Consider the following 20,497-nt stretch of genomic DNA (forward strand, 5'->3'; position numbering starts at 1 on the left):
TAAAAGGGGAAAAAGGGGAAAAAGGGGAAAAAGGGGAAAAAGGGGAAAAAGGGGAAAAAGGGGAAAAAGGGGAAAAAGGGGAAAAAGGGGAAAAAGGGGAAAAAGGGGAAAAAGGGGAAAAAGGGGAAAAAGGGGAAAAAGGGGGAAAAAGGGGAAAAAGGGGAAAAAAGGGGAAAAAGGGGAAAAAGGGGAAAAAGGAGGAAAAAGGAGAAAAAGGAGAAAAAGGAGAAAAAGGAGAAAAAGGAGAAAAAGGAGAAAAAGGAGAAAAAGGAGAAAAAGGAGAAAAAGGAGAAAAAGGAGAAAAAGGAGAAAAAGGAGAAAAAGGAGAAAAAGGAGAAAAAAGGAGAAAAAGGAGAAAAAGGAGAAAAAGGAGAAAAAGGAGAAAAAGGAGAAAAAGGAGAAAAAGGAGAAAAAGGAGAAAAAGGAGAAAAAGGAGAAAAAGGAGAAAAAGGAGAAAAAGGAGAAAAAGGAGAAAAAGGAGAAAAAGGAGAAAAAGGAGAAAAAGGAGAAAAAGGAGAAAAAAAATAAAAAAAAATTAAAAAACTAAAAAAAATAAAAAACAAAAACACCACCACACTTGGACCCTGCATCAGAAGAAAGGAAAGTGGGGAGCTGCAACTGAAATAAACTTTTAATGGCTTATACTGTTGATCACCAGCTCTAAAACAGAAGAAACAACTCAAAAAACTTCCAGTTTCTCTTGTTGATATTGATGTAGCATTTCCTGCTCTAGGACTTTAAAAGTGGTCATCTTCCCTATCATCGCTGTGGCCTGAGACTATTAGTAACATGCTAATCTCCTTACAAACCTAGCTTTAAAACCCACATAAGCAACTAAGGCTAATACAGTTACTATAGATAAAATACCAGCTTTAAACAATGTAACTCATTGATGTTTTGTTGAGGATTTTGTGTGTGAACACAGAGGGAAGATTAGTTTCTTTTTAACTGCTGACTTGGAAGAGAGCAAAGCTACATGGATATAATAGAAACAACCTAACCAGAGCTAAAAAACCACAGATACTCCCTGTTTAATTCTGTTCCTCCTGCAGTCACTGGTTGTTGCCAAACCAATGGTTAGTGGGAGACCACATGTGCACCTGCGTAGCTTGAATTAGGTGTAGTATCCAAGTGTTCAAGTATCAGTGACAGTATTGCAAGAAATCTTCAGAAGACACATTTCAACACATATCTGCTTTGACTATGTTTACTATTAAGTGCTATTCCCTTAGTGATAGAAAGCCAAGAGGAGGAGGAAATCAAGCTGAAAAGTGCTGACACTGCAGCTTGTCCACCCACATTGACTCACCTCCAACTTGAACATACTATTACTGTCATGATGTAACCATAAATTGTCTTGAACAAAGCATAGGATATGTTAAGTATAATGAAAACTTAAGGTGGTCTTGTCTGAGAGGCCATAAAGCAGCACAGTGACATTTGTTAGAAAATAATGTTAAGGGTCTTGTGCATAGTTATAACAGCTCAGGATTTTATGTGCTTTCAAGAAAAAGTGGCAACAAAGGGCATCAGTACCTGGCAGGCTGACTGTTAGGCACCTATCATTAATAAAATATCTCCCTTTATTTAAAAGCTGAAGTTTCAGAAGCAGTAAAAGTATGTCCTGTATTACTGCTATAAGCCACATGGAAAAAAAAAAAAACAAAAAAGAACAAAAAAAAACCAAACCACCCTTCCTTCTGCCATCTGCTGTAAATTTTGGAACAAATTAGGTCTCAGATTTTTGGCAAGCTCTGAAGAGCCTGATATTTGGTACCACAAGTGGGTATAAGACTCAAGTTTTTCCACCCAACACCTCTCCCCTACTTTAACTGGGGATTTGGAGAACAGCCTCAAACTCTGATGTTACATTTCAGCTTTTCCAGGGGCTGCCAATTTCCTCTGGCATAGGAGGGAAACATTAAAGAAACTGACACCCAATTTAAAATATATATCTAAATAGCTGGATTGCTGTTAAAAATCCTGTGGTATTTCTTCCACAGGGAAGCTCTCCCTTGCTGTGGGCTGCTACCCAAAGCAAAGAAGTCTGACTGAGACAGAAGTCCAGGATTGGGGGCATGAGGGAAAAGGAGGGAGGAGGAACTGCACAACAGCTCAACTGATGGGAGCTGATACAGGTTCCTCTGACTAAAGATAACAAGGAAAAGCGCCAAGGTAAGAAAACGAGGGAAAAAAAAGTAGGATGTGAGAAATTGCCCAGAAGGAAAAAAAGCACATTAAGGCTCTTGATAATTTTAAAAGCTTTACCTAAGCCAAGAAATGGACCTTGATTTTAAAGAAACAAAGTGGTTGCCTAGATTCATTCATCTTTTCTGTTACAGGCACAAATCTGCTTCCACAAATAAGCTGTAACTGCTCATGAAGTTGATCAGCTATTGAAATACCCAAGGGGGCTCAACACAGATACCAGGTACCTGCAGCATCTGGGCAGAAAAGTCTCTGCTGTGCAAGTGCCAGACAGGAAACCTTTGCTCAGAAAATGCACAAAAAGGGCAAGGGAGAAAATAGAGCTGCAGCTCATTCAAACCATGGGAGATTAACTCCAGATATTTTGGGAGCTGGGATCCAAATAAGTTTTTCATTGCAATATCAATGTATTTTTCCCCCTTTATGTTTGTTTAATTTGTTAAATAAGTGACATCAACAAATAGCCAGTGACTTCAATTTGTGCCTCTTGAAATCACAAAAATCCTTTCAGGCTTTCCACTGGAGTCAGCCTGCACGTTTTTTGTCCCAAGGGCAGGACATTGAAGTGCACCGTTGAAATCCTACCCTGGGTGTGATAGGAAGCCCTAACACTACAGATGCATTTTCAACAGAAACTTGGAATTGCTGCCTTCTGTTAGACACAGGTTCAAATCCTGGTTTGTAACATGAAGGAAAAAAACCAAGTAGTTTCATCACTTTGGGTTTGCATCATGCAAAAGTTTACTCATACTTAGGATAATGGCCAAATATTTCTCGAAGAACATATGGTTCCAGTAGTAAGAGGAATACACACATCAGCAGAACTACCAGGTAAGAATGAAGGAGCTTCAAGAATACGACAGTCTGGGCTTGCACATGCTGACAAAACTAAAAAGCTTGTGTTACTTTGTGTGCTCTGCACAGACAAGAAGCTCAACTGGAAAATCAAACCCTGCAATTTAGAAATCAATACTCTGAGGCCAGCAACTCCTTTCTGTGCCTGGGCTGTATACTGTACAAGCTGCTTGCAAGATAAAAAAATACTGCTTGTATTGGAAAATCCACATGACAGAGTTGTGACAGGAAATAGTACACTGGAAATATTTGTAAGTTGCTGAAAGGATCACAGGGCTCTAACTATTAAGCTCTGCATTGGTATGACTTGGAAAATCACTCCTCACCAGCTGTTCTTTACCACCATTCTGGAAGACATTACTCCCAAATGCACTGGTGGCAGAAGGCAGGAGAAATCCATCCCTCAAGAACTGCAGCTCCCAGTACGCTGCATTACCTGGGGCTGTAGGGGCAGTAATTGCCAGCTGGCACCAGAACCACCAGCCTGGGGTGCTCATTTCCAAGCCTGTCCCCAAGTGACTCTGCCAGACCTGGAGACAAAGCTCAGCTACATGCAAAGTCTCCACCACCTCTGCTTTCATGGTGTGCTTTGGAAACAGACCTTAGTAAAGCTTTGAATGAGGTATTTTCCTTCCCCCTCCAGTGCTAGAGAACTTGCAAGCTAAATCCAGGTTCCTTCCCTTCATACAAATATAAATATAGCAGCATAAGAGCCTTTTCTTTGGAAATCTTCAGGGAAATAGTATTCTATACACGTTTCTATAACCCTGACCACTCGCTTGCATATTTCCAGAAAATTTCACCTCTTGTCCTTTCAAAAGTTACTCACCCACAACTCTGTCTCCTACTTTTACTCCCATCTTCCTCATGGCTGCAGCATACAAAGCTACAGCTTGTCTCAATTCTTCAAAAGTTACTTTCACAATTTCTTCTTTGCCTTCCTCTAGGGAAAGGAGATTAAAACAAACAGTCAGGGGTTATGCATTGCAACAGAAGTAGAATCTAGTACAAAGAACTAATTCTAGAGAAAAAAACCCCCACAATTTTAGAAGAGTTACACTTTTTGTTTCCAAGTTCCTCTTACACTGTACCAAGCTTTTCTATGTAATGGCAATCAAATATTAATTAGTAATATTCATCCAGTAGGCATGAGGACATTTTTAAGGACAAGAACATACATCTGTGGAAATAAAAACTATACGCTGGCAAAAGAATTGTTCCCAAAGAGCATTCATGATAAATGGATTGCACCCACCAAGGCTTCTCTAAAATGGAAAGAACAACCTCATTTTCTCTTCTTGCACAGTTTTCTCATTAGGTCTAAGAAGCAGCAGCAAGGTGCCAACTTTAGGTTTTCTTACAGTGAGTCAACATTGAATAAAAATATGTACATCTAGTTACTAAGGTCTGACTTTCAATATGCTTATAAACATCCATGTTTGCCAACACACCACAAGTCAAATAAACTAAACTGGGCTCCATTCAGCTCTGAAAAGGAAAAGATCTGCAGGGTGTTTTAATTTTGGTACTGAATGTCAGATGTTACATAAGCAGTTAATAAATCACTGCATAAATTCATATTGCAATAAAGCAAAATGAACAAGTCTAAATGTTATGAAAGGCAAAGTTTGTCATCTTAAAGGTCCCTTCTTGTACTTTCTCAATGTGACTCCTTAAAACCATTTGGCCTGCCCTGGTTCTAGGATCTGGCACTTCCTACAAACACACATATGCCAAGGATGTTGCAACAGAAATGTACTGCATGCCCTGGTACAGCAGGTCATTGCAGAACAACTGCCATCAGCCTGGCTTCTGTAAGTAGGGAACAGGATTCTTTTGGCTTCTTAGACTTACACCCCAGTAAATTTGGACCTACATGAGGATGAGGTCCAGAGGAGGAGATGGGAAACATCTCCAATGTCAGTGTTACATGTAGCAGGGTCTGCTAACAGATTCTGTGTTCCCATAGAAAACCAGAAAACAGGACTCTGACCTTGCTCCATGATTAAAAACCCCAGAACGGAGTTGAGTAGGACATTCAGAGTGGGAGCCAGTGACAAGTAAAATTGCTCAGGAAAGTGAGATTTCCATTCCTATGCACTCATAGAATCATGCACTCACAGAATCATGCCTGATGACACAAGTTCCCTAAACACCACTCTGACCTACCAGTGAGGGGTTAACAAAAAATGCTCTGACTTAAGAGATCTTAAGAAGATTAAATACAGCAGAAGGTCATGAAAAGAAAAGCAGGTGGAAGCCTGTTCACTGCAGAGAAGTAAATGTGTTCACTCCAACACTGGTACAGCATTCAACTGGAAAATAATTTTGCTCCTTTTGGTACCATCAGCTGTGATTATGCACATAAAGCAGTGAGTCTCTAGTACACCCCATGCCTTCCTAACAAGATCTACAGGAACAATGTAATCACACTTCAAACCAAATCATTCACTAAGCTCATAGTACATCTTTCAACAATTTGAACTGGAAGTATTTAACACCACTTCTTGTCAACTTGTATATTTAGCTTTTAACATTTATCTTTTTAACATCAATAGTTCTGCATAATTTTCTCTGCTGATGAGCTGCAAGGTTGCAATGTTTATTGCCTAGCTACTAAGAGGCATCACCACTTGGTCAGTCTTATGATAAGGATTAGGTCCAGCAAAAGGGAAGCTCAGAATACAACTCCCCAAGGAAACACTGACACACCTGCACAGAAGCTAATCCCATCTAACAGATTAGAATATTTTTTTAGTTATCAAAGTCAGCAGATATAGGGAAGGCTTTTTTTTTTTCTTAAAATTTCAATTCTCATTATGAGTATACCTAAATTACCAGGTTTTGAATATTCTCTAGTATAACAACAACAACAAAAAAAAAAACAAACCAAAAAAACCCACCAAAAAACCAAAAACCTGAGCTTTAGTGTTCCAGAGAAGTGACACTCCAAACCCTTCATGGGTATAACTCCTTCTTTTCTGTATTGTCAAAACCAGAGGAAATTCCTAGCTATACCCCGTGTAGTCCTTAGTATTCTGAAGATAAAAGGCAAAGGAAGAGGGTGGGAAGGACAGTAACAAGTGACAGTGTCAAAATGCCTCCTGAAAGCAAGAATTAGGAAAGTGTTTGAGAAATGTGAACAGCTCAAATATTGACTGATGCTAAACACAATATAATCTCCACTATCTTAAGATAGTTAAGCATATTCTAAGAAAAACTGTGCTTGCCAATGACTGAGCTATCTGTATTCCCAGAGCACATCTTGCTGGTTTTTTTTTTTTTGCAGAGCTGTGTGACAGGTTCTGCAGTTACTGACTTGATTTTCCTTTTTTCTCCTCACCCAAGCCAGTTTATATCAAGGTTTTATAAACAGCACGTTGTTTTATAAGCCTAGTCCTGTGAACTGTGAACAAACAAGCCATTAATTCTCTTACTTGCTGCATACAGTGCAATCTTGTCATTGTCCTTGTGCTTCAGGAGATTCTCTGCATAGTTCAGACGGCTGCCTTTGAACCACTCTGGGACATCTGCAATACTTTTGGAAGTATCAACCACCTGAAAAAAAGCAATGCATTCATAGAAAACTGTAATACAGGTTTTTAGAGCATTGTACAGCAATCAGCTAACTGATTCCATGCTCTTTATCCACTCTATTAGGTAAGAATACTTTCTCACAGCTTGCTAATGGCAAACAAGACACTGAATCTTGTAATTACAGGCCTGGAAAAATTATTTGTCAACCATCACAAACATAGGTATATTACAATAAAAACAAAAAATAATAAAATAATAATTAAAAAAAAAACCTAGAAAAAAATTCCCTGCTGACAGTTCTACCTTCAGACCTTCCCCACAGTGGCCACATGCAGACCACTAGAGATGTGCAAACCACAATTAATCAATTAACCCTTGACTAAATAAGTGAACTGTCAAGTCAAATGTAACCAAGAAGTTGAAGCTTTTTATTCCAGTTCTCCATTTTTTAGGATTAAGGTGCAGCAAACATTGAAGTACTCAACAGCTTCATCCAGATTACAGAAGTACTGCTGCCTCAATACTACAACAACACTTATCCTGTACCTCTACAACTAATAAATGTTGTCTTACAGACTCTGAGAGCTCATTCTATGATCTTTGATTTGCTGTATTCTAAAGAGGGTCCAACAATCTAATAAGCCCATATTAAATAATTCACCATCTGGGAGTGGGACATGCAAAGAATTGAAAAGTGCAATGAAAAGAAGCCACAAATATATATATTCTGCTGAAATAACTTCCCTCCATCTTGAACTAATTTAGCCTCAAAATATTAAATAACCAGTCACAGCTAAGACTATATGTTTAATAAGTGAGAGGTAAGTAGTCCCTTAGCATTTGCCACAGTTACTTAAATTCATTTCAAAACACCCCACTGCTTAGAGATCCAACTGCCCAGCAGCACATGTATTATGTAAACTTTAAACTGAAACTATTTCATGGTTGTGTTTTTGAAAGCTTTAGTTTATACCCTCAGGTTTCATGGAGTGCACAAGCATTATACAAAGAGCATTCTTCCAGACTAAGTAAAAGGCTCTTCCAAAAGCCAGATAACAGTCTGAATACCTCCCATTCCAGAAAACCTAATGTTTTTGTACTTTTTTGTGCAGTGTATGTATTACTGGAGGCAATCCTAAAATTAATTTTTTATAAGGGAAGTTAAAGCTCATGAGGAAGTGCTTTGTTGTATTACCTCAGTTGAAATCAATTTTTTAGTGGGAACTCAGATTTCTTTGCTTGTAACAATTAACTAGAACTGAGTTATAACATTCACAGTTGTTTACCAATTCATGCTTCATATTGGTAATATTCCTCACAAGCAGCCAGGGCTGCCGAAGTATGTGAGAGTCCCCAACAACAAGGGCAGGACAGCAGAATTGTTTAGGACAAGAGGAACCTTGATTTCACTGTCCTAAAGTATATCAGCAACAACACTCAACCATGCACCACACAAGGAAATCCAGGATTATACACTTCATGATCCCTTCAAATCACTTGCAAAAGCTCCAGGAACAGGTTAAAAGATTGATAAACCAGGTAAAACTGGTTTATCCCCCTTTTGTGTTACACCTGAGTGGTAAATAAATACTGACTTACCTCATCATAGAGACGAGAGCAGACGATGTTACTGTACTTCCAGAATTCTGCCCAGAAGTCTGAGAAGGATTCCACTGACCACTGGTATAAGTCATTGTAGTTAGCTAGAAGTAATAGATATCTATTACTATCTATTAATTATGCAGAGAGTTACAAACTGTAACTAAGGATATCCCAGATAAATAAAATCTGTGGCTAAAACACCCAGAAGATAAAACTGATTGCACAAGAGAAGATCAGCTCTATTCCAGGCAAGTGACTATAGCATCAATAGAAATAATCCATGTGGACACCTGAACAGATGGCATCCTTCCACCTAACAATGGCTACAAGATGACATAGGGACCTTTTCACATAACTCTGTGCAACACCCACCCTGCCCTGAAGAGTGAAAATGAAAATAGGACAGCAGGACAACGTCTGCTCCTGCTGACTGTCATATCCTCAGCACAATGCCTTCATACAGCAAAAAGAAAACAAGTCTTCAGGAGACAGCTACTGTAGGATTGTAATACAGGACCAAAGACCTCTGAAACAGCATGGATAACACTGAGATTAGATGCCCTCATCAGCTAACTGTAGTATCAACAGCACGCTTACAGAAGATGCATGCACTGTTTCTCAGTAAATAAGGACTGAGCTTACCTCCTCACACTTCACCAGCATGAATGAAGTGAAAAGGTGTTTACTAACTACCTATTAAAACCACGACCTGGCATTAAAAACATGGAAATGAGAAGTTTAAGTCTTATATGACTGTAAGATAGATGAAGCAGGGGAATGCATACAAAAAAGAAAACAACTCAAACTAAATACTGAAATTCAGCATGAGGCACAATTTTAGGTATGAAATTTAAGTATGAATTTTAGGTATGAAACTGATTCTCCACCACCTCAAAATCAACATTCCCAATTCACCTCCATGCAGCTTGAATCTGTGCCAGCACCCAAATTAAAAAATACCTACTGTTAGTGGCACTACTGACAGTTTCCTGCTCTGCCAACTGTGTTTCCTATTTGATGCTTTCAACTGAACCACTTGAAGTAATTGTCCCCAATTATCTTTGGTTTGCCACCCTGTTAACCAGCTGATTGGTTCTGAAGTCATCTTTGCATCCTCTTCCTACAAGGAGGACATCTTCCAGCTTCATAAAACAAAAAAACATTCAAAACAATTTCTATACTGTTACTCACACTCGATCACTACTGCTGTTTCCCCAGTCCCTTCTACATCTTATTCCACTCCTTTTCCATCCCTAGGGATCACCAACATAGAAGCAAGACAAAGGCTCTTCTTAATACCTACATATTTCCCCAATATGCCTCCTACATAACCCTTTTTTACACTCCCAAGTTACTCTTCACTGCTGTGAGCACTGCACATCAGCTGCTGCGGGGATAAGACTTTAACAGAGGGAAGTTCAAGCTTCCATCTCCTCCTTCACAAGCGAAGTCTACAGTATGCTCTGAATCATCTGGTTATGCAAAAAGCTGCAACTCACTAATTAAATTTCTTACAATACAGAGACTTTATTCTGTCTTGTCTATACAGTCTGTCCCCACATGAGCTTTAGCATGCAAGTCCTTCAGGGCATAGGCCTGTTACTCAGCAATTAAACACTGCACCTCATTGCTCCATCTTCAGGGTTGGACAGAGCCATCCTCTTTTCAAGGGTTACATGGCCCTCAGCTCTCCTCAGCCCACATCTTAATGTTACATAAATAATCCATTCCTAGCTGACAAATAGCACATAGACCAGTGAACATCAGTTCAAGCCTAATGGAAGTTAACAAAGGCTTCTATAGATGCACAGGAATACACTTTAACTGGAGACAGCCACTTCAAAATAGGGTGAAATAAGTTCCTGATTTGCCCACATAGTAAGTTCCCAATAAAGACACAAAATTGTTTTTCAGACATGAACTGCTAGAGGTACCAGATACAACTTTTTTTAATCCGGAACATCTCTGCTTACACAAGACATTTACACTGGACTTACAAACTTGTCAGGCCACCTCCCAAAACTATTCCCTCCATCCCCCACCAGACAGATGATTACAGAAAAGCAACACAAGCAACCTGGTGTCCAAATATGTGGGGAAAATGGACAGAATAAAACAAACTGGTCAGAACTGGAGGGTCTGACCCCCACATGCAATGAAGTCCATCTGGTTCACGAGATAAGAAGCACTCTCTGGACTCCTGGCACCCTGGAGACCATCTGCAGTTGACAGTCAATGAAAAAGAGAACAAACTGGGTGGAAAGAGAGCTCTGGAGGTTCAGTCCCCTACTCAAAGCAGGGCTACATTCAAAGCTGACAGATTGTTTTTAAGTCAAAGGACTGAGCACCTATGCAGAGCCATATAGTTATTTCTGTATTAGCATGAAGCAAACTTGAACTTAAAAAGCTTGCAGATGCATAGCAAAACTCCTTAGTTTCCATCACTCAACTAACTTAGGCATCAACTTTCACTTCCCAGGATACTTAGAAATTACAAATATATGCACTTCACAGGCAAAGATGAGGTTGCAAGCACAGCCTTAGCACAAAGCCGTTATTAAAGCACCATAATAAGGCTCACCTTAACCTCACAGCCATGATGACAGCGATTCCACCTTCCCACAACCCCTTAAAGCACTAAATCCTGGTCCTCATCCCAGGAAAACCCTACAAACAAGACTCCAGCTCTGCAGAGAAACACCCAAGAGCACGGAGCAGAAACCAATGCACACCCTGCCTGGGCTGCCAGCCAGGAGCAGCACCGGTAACAGCTGAGGCTGTTTGCATTTCCAGCAGCCTGTACCTTCACGCTAAGCGAGATGCTGCGCCGGAGGCCTCTCCATCAGCACGGGCAGAGCATCACAGCCTGGACCACTTTGCCCCCTCAAGGTTCTCTGGGCACCCCGCAAGCACCGTTCCCCCCCTCTCTAGGGTAGGGGCAGGCGGACAGCCCGCAGCCCTGCCGCAGGGTCACGATAACGCCAGTCCCAGGGGAGCAGAACCCCACAGAACCAGAGCACAGCCCCGGAGCCTCCCCGCCTGGGCGCTGCCCGCCCGCCCGCTCGCCATCGCCCGGCGCTCACCCAGACGGAGCCCGCAGCTGCTGACCACGGCGGCGCGGAACCGGTCCATGTGGGTATTGCGCTTGGTGTCAGGCTCCCACATCACCTGAGACTCCATGATCTCGGGCTCCCGGGACATGGCGGCAGCAAAGGAGCACAGCGAGCGGCCGTCTCTTCCGCAGGGTACCCGCGCCCCACCCGCCTCCCACAGCGCCTCAGCCCTGACTGCCGGGAGCCTTCTCCCGCCGCACGCTATAACGGCCTCCCAGGTCTCTCGGGTAGAACCAGTTCATGGAGGCACCTTCCGCAAGAGAAAAGAGTGCGTGGCGCCGCGCTCAGCCCCGCCCCGCTGAAGGGGCGGTGCGGTCCAGTCCCGCTACCGTCGCGGTAGATCCTGCCTGGAGAACGGGGGGTTCACCTTCTTCCGGCTCCCTCGGGGTGAACGGGAGGCTGTACCGAGCTCGAGAGTCAGGGCCCGGCCTCTCCCTAATGGGTGTCTGGCGGTCGCTTACCTCAGGCGGCAGCCGTCCGACCCGCCACGTCCTGTACCCCTCGGATCAGCCCGGGCCCAGCGGTGTCTACACCGCCAGGAACCCTGCGGCTGGGTTTTCTTCAACCACCGGGCTGTAACAGGATTACACGGCAGATCCCTCCTGTTCCCCCGCGGCGGCAGGTGCGGGGCGGCCTCGGGGCCATCTCTTCCCGCCCGGCGAAGCCAATCCGGGCCCTGCCCACAGCCGCCCCGAGTCCCCCAGAGCCGCCGCTTGAGTGCCCACCGCCTCTAAATAAAGCTCATCAGACATCGGGGAGGAACCCATCGCTTCTCTCTTTCCAAGGGATCTCTGCAAAATTACCACCGCTTTATTTTTCTTATCACAGGGAGGTTGCAGAAGTCTCCACTGGCTGTGACCCATTTCTCCTTATCCCAGTTACGCTGCCCTAAACGCTCTCTGCCTGCATGTCTTGGCCCTCCAATGAAAATTCAATGTTTCTCTTTCCAAACGTGAGGTCTTTCTCTATCACCATGTCTTAAGAGAGAGCTTATGCCAAGACGTGGTACTGAAGCACTGAACCACTGTCTATACGTGCCGCTTATGTAACTCTCACGTTCAAGGTCATGATTTCCCTTCAAATCCGTAGAGGCCTCTAAAAATAACAATTCGATGCTAAATTGCTTGGGCATACAGTGTAAATACAAAAGTAAAATACGTGTAGGTAGCAGCATCCTTGCAATACATTTCATTTAATCTTTAGTGCTACTGGAATATAAGTACCTGTATGAATCTACAGGCTATGGCGATACGATCTGAACAATCCTGCAATTTTTATTTTCTTCCACGTAGCATATTCTTAAATAACTCTCCACAGCCTGGAGGTAGAATTAGGACTTGTTACCTGCTTTTATGCCTTGCCTTGGCAGCAGAGGTCATCAGAGGTGTGAAATTCATGGCACGGACACATTTCCAAGCCTGGAGATACGTGAGGGACACAGCACCTGTGGCCCAGTGCCTGGGCACCCAGTTTCACCACTTCATCTGGACTCAGGAGCCACAGCCTGTGGTGGAGAAAACAAATTACCTAGAAAGTCCATCTCTCTGCACGCCTACAGAAAAGATCACTTATTCTTTGCCCTTCAGGTTGTGAAGATATTTATTACAATAGCAAAGGAATAGCTCGTGTGGATATACAGACTGCAATGGGAAAGAGTATTGAGGTGCAGCTGCCAGGATCTGATTTTACAAGGGTGAAACATTTCCCTCTCACACCACAGCCCTCTGAAAGGGATCTTCAGGGCAGTCCTATCCTTCCACCGCTCTTTACCTTGGACAGATTTACATCTGTCTTGCTCTGGGATGCAAAAGTGAGCTTTTGGTCAGTTTTTCTTCAGTTCTCCAAGAATTATGCTCGACACAAATACCTGGTGAACCTGTCAGGGCTGGTATTGATGCACAGAATCAGGGAATGGTTTGGGTTGGAAGGGACCTTAAAGATTATCCAGTTCCAATGTCCTGCCATGGTCTGGGATATCTCCCACCAGACTAGGTTGCTCCAAACCCCGTCCCAGTATTCCTTAGGTGTGTAGGGCAGGCTGGTAACTTTTTTAATCTAGTATCACTGGCTATTTTGCTCTGACTCACTTGCTTTGTTAATTTTTATTAGTGACAAAATCTAGGGCTGAAAAGCTTTTATTGCTGAGTCTGAAGAATAGCCCAAATTTCAGCCACAGCTTCCTCAGCAACCTGGGACAGGGTCTCACCCCCCTCACAGGGAAGAATTCCTTCCTAATATCTTCATAATCTGAAACTACCTCCTCCAGTTTACAATTGTAACCCCATGCCCCAGTGCTACACATGAAAAAACCTCCCCGCAGCTTTCCTGCAGCCCCTTCAGGTGCTGGAGGGCCTCTACAATATCTCCCCGGAGCCTCAAGTACTGCGATCAAAATTATAATTTCCCATTTTTACCTCATTTTCGTTTCACTCAGGCCTCCCGCCTTCCCCCCACCCCCGCACCACACCACCGCCCCTCAGGGACCAGGGGCGGCACCGGACTGCGGACGGATCCCGCGCGGCGCATGGATCCCTGAGGACGGCCGCTTCACCGCCGCGCCTGATTGGCTGTCAGGCGCCTGGCCCCACATCAGCCCAGAGCCCGCTCTGCTCAGGCTGGGGATGACGAAACAAGAGCTGACACCGGAAAGAACCAATTGGACTGGGGGTTTCTCAAGGCCTCTTCTCCGTCGGCCAATGAGCGGCGGGATCAGCAGGAGGTGTGCCCAATCCGGGGGGAGCTCTCAGCCTGCTCGGAGGGAAGAGGGTGGGGTCCGCCCTCCCCCCTCCCCGTGATTACCTCAGCGCTGAGGCGTGTCCGGAGTGGTACCGGGGCACTGGTGCCGGGGCGGCGGTGCCGGTGTTACTCGTTTGGAGATTTAAAAAAAAAAAAAGCAGCGAAATTGTAGGCTTTCTCCAGCCAAAGCATCCCCTGGATCTAAGAAGAAAATGCGCCGCCGAATCACCTGAGAAGGGACCCAAAAATTCGCTCATTGAGCTGAAAAAGGCTTAATTTTGAACGAACCGACCCACTTACAGTTCAAGGAGGAAGGGGCACGCTGGGAATTTGGTGATAAAACCTGGGCTCGTAGGAAAGCCTGACAGACCTAATTTATTAACAGCAGTTTTATTATTACGTCCTTATTTAGAGTCGGTTATGCCTATGTCTCCATGTCCCTCTCCTTCGTTCCATTTTTATCTTGTCCAGACCTTTTTTTTTCTACCTTCAGAAGTGACTTTGCAAAAAATGGGAAGGAAAAGAACAATTAAACAACCCTTTAACACGAAAAATGGGCATTAAGAGGACAGTGGTGACTACTAAAAATAGTTTGGAGACTAGATTAGGACAGCTTCTGGAAAAGAGCCTGAACAAGATTAAATGGAACAGATAATTTTCAAATCTTTTTAAGCCTTGCTTTATAGCTACTAATATTAATAATAGGTTACAAAATTAAATCAGATTTTCTGCATTAGATTATATTCGGATCCCTTCAAAAAATGCTTCAGAACCGATTAACAGTAATAACAGTGATGATGGCACTACCTCATTTGTGGTTTATGAGGTAATGAGTCTGCAGCCAGCCTGTGAAATTAAAACAAGTGATGAAATATATGGCTCTGGGAGATTCAAGTTTTGTGATGTACCTTATTGCAGTCTGTAGTGTGCTGAGACCTGATCATGATCCATTGATCCAACACATGGATTAGGAAATCCAAAGACATTGGAAAGTTGTTTTTTTTTTAAAAAAAAATCCTATATTTAGATTGGCCACCAGGTGGTTAATCAGTTTGTATAAGAAACTTCTGGCTCATTTGACATCCATGATCTCTGCAACCTTCACGGTGTCAGGAGAATCAAAATTAAATGCATTTTCAAAAAGGGAAAAGGAAGGGAAAAGGAAAAGGAGAGGGAGAGGGAAAAAGAAGAAGAAAATAAGCAGTGACGCATCACAAAAAAAATGTCACAGAGCTAGCAGCAAAACATAAGAGGCCTAAAATCACAACCCATTCTGGGTACAAGATAGACTTCAGAATACACACAGCTAACATCAGCAACCTCAGGAACACACTAAAAGAGAATGAAAGGACCAATTATAAATAAATAAAGAATCTATATCCTAGTGGAATCAAGTAGGAACCTAAGTACCTTCCTGGATCTTGGCCCAGCCCTTTCAGGGCCAAATAGAAATAAATTCTAAAAGGCCTAGGCCATTATGTTAAATGCAAAAATAAGTATTTTGGCCAGACTAGGGCTGGGGAAAAGGCCATAATAAAGATGTCTATATTATAGATCTCTACCCAACTATTGAGCAACCAGGCTGAGGCCCAGCCTTGAGGTTCAAACATCAAGGATACAGGGTACAAAGTCAGAAAGAGAAACCCCAAGTTATTCAGTGCCTGGTAGAGCTACAAACTGTACTCCTCACTCTGCAGAACTCCCCAGGAAGGGGCAGAGCTTGCCATGTAATTTTCAAAGCAGATCCTGAATGGTGTCCAGAGAGGGACATGGGCTGCCTACACCTTCCAAAGCACAGGGAGAAGCTCAGGGGAGTGTGTTGGGATCCCCTGTGCCTTGAAGATGCTCTCGGGCAATTCAGCAAACACTTTCTGGCTCAGCTTACATCAGCATTTGTTGCAGAATCTACACAACAAACCTATAGATCTGCTTTTATATTGACATCGTGGTGTTCCCATCTTGTCCATTCAGGATCCTGTCAATTAGCAAGGAACTGGAAGGTGCTTGGACACAGTAAAGTGCTTCTCCATCTCTTGGGGATTCTTGCTTCACTCTGTGAACATCCTGGCTGGGTTTCACTACCCAGTAGGAGCTGATAACATTGTCTAATTTCTGCTTCCCAGCTGGCATTTTGTTAGCCTGGTTAGTCAGGAAAAATCAACATAAAACCTGTCAGAAGAGCCACAGTGTGAAATTGTTGGGAAACTGTCTGGAAGAAAACAGACATGTGAGCAATCCTGACTCTTTAGCTTTAGCTAGAGTAAACTAAGGGCCTTAAGACCCAGTTGCAAGGTTACTGAAAGATGAGCTATGGGAAAAAGATAAGGGAGCTGGCAGTAGAAAAGAAGAATAACAGGATAATGAGGTAGCCAGCAGAAGTTCTGTGAGAACAGAATTTGTGTCCAAGATATAGCCACCTGCAAGATATTGTTATATAAACAAAGGCTCTATATAAAGTGAGTGTCCACTGTTAATAAACGACTTCACTTTAACCATATTGGTGACTGCGTGTCGTCTTTTAAGCCTCCGCGGATTTTCTTCCTACATTTGGCGCCCGAACAGGGATCCTCTCGCTGTTGCTTCCAGGAGCGATGAAGACAGCTGGAATGAGAGGGTAGCGAGAAAGCCGACCGAAGGAACGGTGTGGCAGGAGCGGAGAAGCCAGTCGAAAGGAGACTGCTGCCCCGGCGGTCTACGTAGCTGGTGCCCGGCTACGGAACGAAAGAGGTACCTCAGAATTGAAGAATCTTGCCAAGAAAAAGGTGAGCGGCTGGGGAGGAGATGGGGTCTACGCTCTCTAAAGAAGAAGAGGCAGTAGTTAAGCTCCTCCAATGTATTCTCTCTAAGAGAGGTTTATCACACGAAGGCAGGACCTTACGTGAATTACTGAAATGGGCACGGGATAGAGACTTGATCCCCTCGATGGGTACCGTTTTTGAGTTACCTACTTGGGAAGCCATAGGTACTGCTCTATGGGATAAAATTAACGATGGAGATAAGGAGGCACGACGCTTAGCCGCACTCTGGAAATTGATTAGAGAAACCTTAAAAGAAACGAAAAGTGAAAGAGTAGCAGCCTCAGCGTTTGCTGCCTTAACACCTGATCTACCAATACCGATGAATGCTCAAAATATGGACTTGACCTCTAGGCAGTTATTTGAGACACCTAAGGTGCCCCCACCAGCACCTGAAGGGACTATACTGATTCAAGCTCAGCCAACTGTGCCATTTGACCCTGGAGGGTCAGATGAAAAGTAAAAATGGGACTGAGAAGCAAAACGAAAAGCGACCGAAAACACCACCAAAATCGTCGGAGGACCCAGAGGGAGAGAAGCCGGAGAACACAGGCGAGGAACCTTGGAATGCAGACCCCCCCCTCCTGCCTGCCTGCCACGGCTCCCGAACACTCTGCCACCGCTGCCTTCCTCTCCACCTCCGATGCCTGATTTATCTTCTTGACCACAGTTGCCATCAATTAATCCTCTGCTTCACCTGTCAACACCATCAGTGCCTGCTATAGAGCAACAACCAAGGAAAGAACTGGGACTCAGAGACAAGCAACTCAGGGAACTGCTGAAGAAGCTGAAAGAACTGGAGACCAAGGATGAGTATACCCCTGAAAAAACCCTAGTTTTTTGCTCCGGAGAATACCCTAAACAACCCAGGGGCACTAATCCATTTTTATCCCCTGATCAGTTCCCTATCCCTGCTCCTACTTCCCTTAACCCTTTAACACCCACTGCTCCACCTCTTCTAGATCCAACATGGGGAGGGGAGGGTGGTAGAGGGGATAGTGGGGGGGGGGGGAAAGGTGGAATCAACAATTGCAATTTCATCATAAATGGCAAATGCTGTGTGAAAATGAAGCTGTGATTCCTAGACAGAACACCGATGCATTATACAGAGTGCAAGCACAAATGTTACTTGGTGCTTGTCCTTTTGTATGTGCAGATTTGCAGGCATGGTTTCAAACTGAAGTGTTACAACTTTCACAAGAATTGGTGTATAAAGCTTTGTAAACTGTGCATGATCCTGCACAAGCAACTCCCTCTTTTACAAATATTAAATGAGGGAGTGGAGCCATATCCAAAATTTGTGGATCACTTATATTCAGTGGTAATATCACATCCCGACTTGACAGAAGAGATGAAAACAAAATTTTTTATATGTCAGCATATGACAATGCTAATGAAAAAAACTAAACGTGCATTAGGACTACACCCAAAAGGTGCTACAGCAGCCCAATTGTTAGAAGCTTCTGAGCAAATGCTAGAAGCAGATAAAGCTGCTTAAGGACCATCATTGCAATATGGTTCTCAATATTGATTTATATTGTGGTGCATGGTCCACTGGTGTTTCATACAGAGACAAAAAACAAACAAACAAACAAAAAAACCCAAAACAACAACAACAACAAAAAAAAAAAACTTGGTAATTACACTTGAGTTTTGGTTTGGGAAATTGTATCACTTCTTTTAATTTTAGGCTAACTTCATTAGATTTTATGAGAATGAGTATGCCTTTTCAGAGCCCGAGAGTTGCTGCGGGGAGTGAGAGCTGCTCCTCGTACAGAGAGCACCCCCACTTCTGCCTCCGCAGCCGCTTCTCGCCCCCCCGCACACAAGGGCACAACTCAGATGTGGCCGGTGAGCATTGCCAGTGTATCTGTTGCAGCTGCTGTCTCTACCCCCACTGACACTGCTGCTGCTCAAAAAATGAGCCCTGATGCAGACACCACAGCAAAAAAAAAAAAAAAAAAAAAAAAAAAAAAGGGGGGGGGAAAGTGCGTGCTTTTGCTGTCTTTGTTTATTAGGCCTTTTTGAGCCTCAATTTGGCATCCATGGAGGAAACCAGGACTCCACTGTGCCGTGACCCGGGAGGGGCCTGGGGACGCTTTTGGGGCCCCCTGACCAATTTTTGTCGGATAAGCCTCCTCTACCCTCTTGGTTCTATGCACCAGTGGACACCAGACCTTCCTCATAATAAAAAGGTATTTAAGTCCTTCCATTGCAGTGTTAAATGTGCTTTTCATATTGTATTGATAATAGGTTCTTGTTAATGTTGTAATTCATGTGATCGTTTATATGTTGATTATGGGATCCCTTGTCTATGTGTTGATTGTTGATTGTGCTATTCTGTTGCACTGCTAAGTAGATGAACTTAACTTCTGGTATTTTAACACAGATGCTAAAAGATGTTGATAGTGTCAGACATGCAGTTTTATAATATCGTGCTGCCACTGACTTTTTATTATTAGCTTTTATTTATGTTTGTGAAGACTTTGATGGAGTGTATTTGCATGAATTTATCTGATCATTCAGAGTCAATTCACAACCAAAAACGATTGATTAAGATAACATGAAAAATTAACTCTTGCATATATTGGGTTAAATGAATGGTTAAATCACTTAAGGATATGGGGATAGCTTAGAGATTTAATTAGACAAGGTTTATCAATTATATTTGTTATTATTGGTTTTGATGCTTTCGTATTGTTAGTATGTTGTTTATGGCAATGTATTATTAGCATGTTATTTCACGTGGTGAAGTAAGTCAGGATTGCTCAAAAACAAAAAGGGGGATATGTTGGGAAACTGTCTGGAAGAAAACAGACATGTGAGCAATCCTGACTCTTTAGCTTTAGCTAGAGTAAACTAAGGGCCTTAAGACCCAGTTGCAAGGTTACTGAAAGATGAGCTATGGGAAAAAGATAAGGGAGCTGGCAGTAGAAAAGAAGAATAACAGGATAATGAGGTAGCCAGCAGAAGTTCTGTGAGAACAGAATTTGTGTCCAAGATATAGCCACCTGCAAGATATCGTTATATAAACAAAGGCTCTATATAAAGCGAGTGTCCACTGTTAATAAACGACTTCACTTTAACCATATTGGTGACTGCGTGTCGTCCTTTAAGCCTCCGCGGATTTTCTTCCTACATGAAAGGTGCTGCAATTCTGAGTCAGAGTTCCTGAGAGACAAAGGGCACAAGGGTATCCTTCCGAATCCCTTGATTGGAAGTTGACAACGTGGGGAAAGACGTCGATTTTCGGTGTTTGATTTATGGATTTTGGGGATCACAATTGGGAATCTCCTCGGCGATACCCACGCAGGCAAGGTGGCTCCCACCGCACCTCGAACACTGCGCTCAGTTTTGGGTTCCTCACTCCAAGAAGGTGCTGGAGCGAGTCCAGAGGAAGGCAGCGAAGAGTCTGGAGGACAAATCTGACAGGGGGCTGGGGGGCAACAGGGATCTGGGGTTGAGGAAGAGGAAGCTGAGGGAAGGGTACCTGAAGGGTAGCGAGGGGTGATCGATCTCTTCTCCCTGGAGAAGGGAAACTTCTGGATTAGGGGAAACTTCGCTAAAAGGGATTATCAACTTGAATAAGGGGGGGGAAGACGGTGCGGGGAGGGTGGGCGGTGCACTCTCCGAGCGCACCGCCCTCCCCCC

At 43.3% G+C, this 20,497-nt stretch overlaps 1 protein-coding gene and 1 long non-coding RNA gene across 3 annotated transcripts in view; both read right to left on the reverse strand.

Moving 5' to 3' along the window:
* Positions 1 to 11,542, reverse strand: part of AACS (acetoacetyl-CoA synthetase) — a 103,673-nt gene extending 92,131 nt beyond the window's left edge. Inside the window, exons 1-4 of one of the 2 annotated variants that reach the window (XM_071763707.1) lie at positions 11,286 to 11,529; positions 8,200 to 8,303; positions 6,501 to 6,621; positions 3,893 to 4,006 (exon numbers count right to left, since the gene is read on the reverse strand). In XM_071763707.1, coding sequence (XP_071619808.1) covers positions 3,893 to 4,006; positions 6,501 to 6,621; positions 8,200 to 8,303; positions 11,286 to 11,403 — 457 coding nt within the window. In that variant the 5' untranslated portion in view covers positions 11,404 to 11,529. Of the gene's footprint in view, positions 1 to 3,892; positions 4,007 to 6,500; positions 6,622 to 8,199; positions 8,304 to 11,285 lie in introns of both variants that reach the window. The other variant, XM_071763706.1, reaches the window with a different exon arrangement.
* A 1,055-nt stretch (positions 11,543 to 12,597) lies between these two features.
* Positions 12,598 to 20,434, reverse strand: LOC139805037 (uncharacterized). The gene is made up of 3 exons (XR_011729661.1): positions 20,337 to 20,434; positions 13,730 to 14,280; positions 12,598 to 12,819 (listed from the first exon to the last, which is right to left on the reverse strand). It is a non-coding gene; the product is annotated as an uncharacterized lncRNA (long non-coding RNA).
* Positions 20,435 to 20,497: the final 63 nt, after the last annotated feature.

This window comes from Heliangelus exortis, chromosome 19 (assembly GCF_036169615.1).
Source record: "Heliangelus exortis chromosome 19, bHelExo1.hap1, whole genome shotgun sequence".
NCBI lineage: Eukaryota > Metazoa > Chordata > Aves > Apodiformes > Trochilidae > Heliangelus > Heliangelus exortis.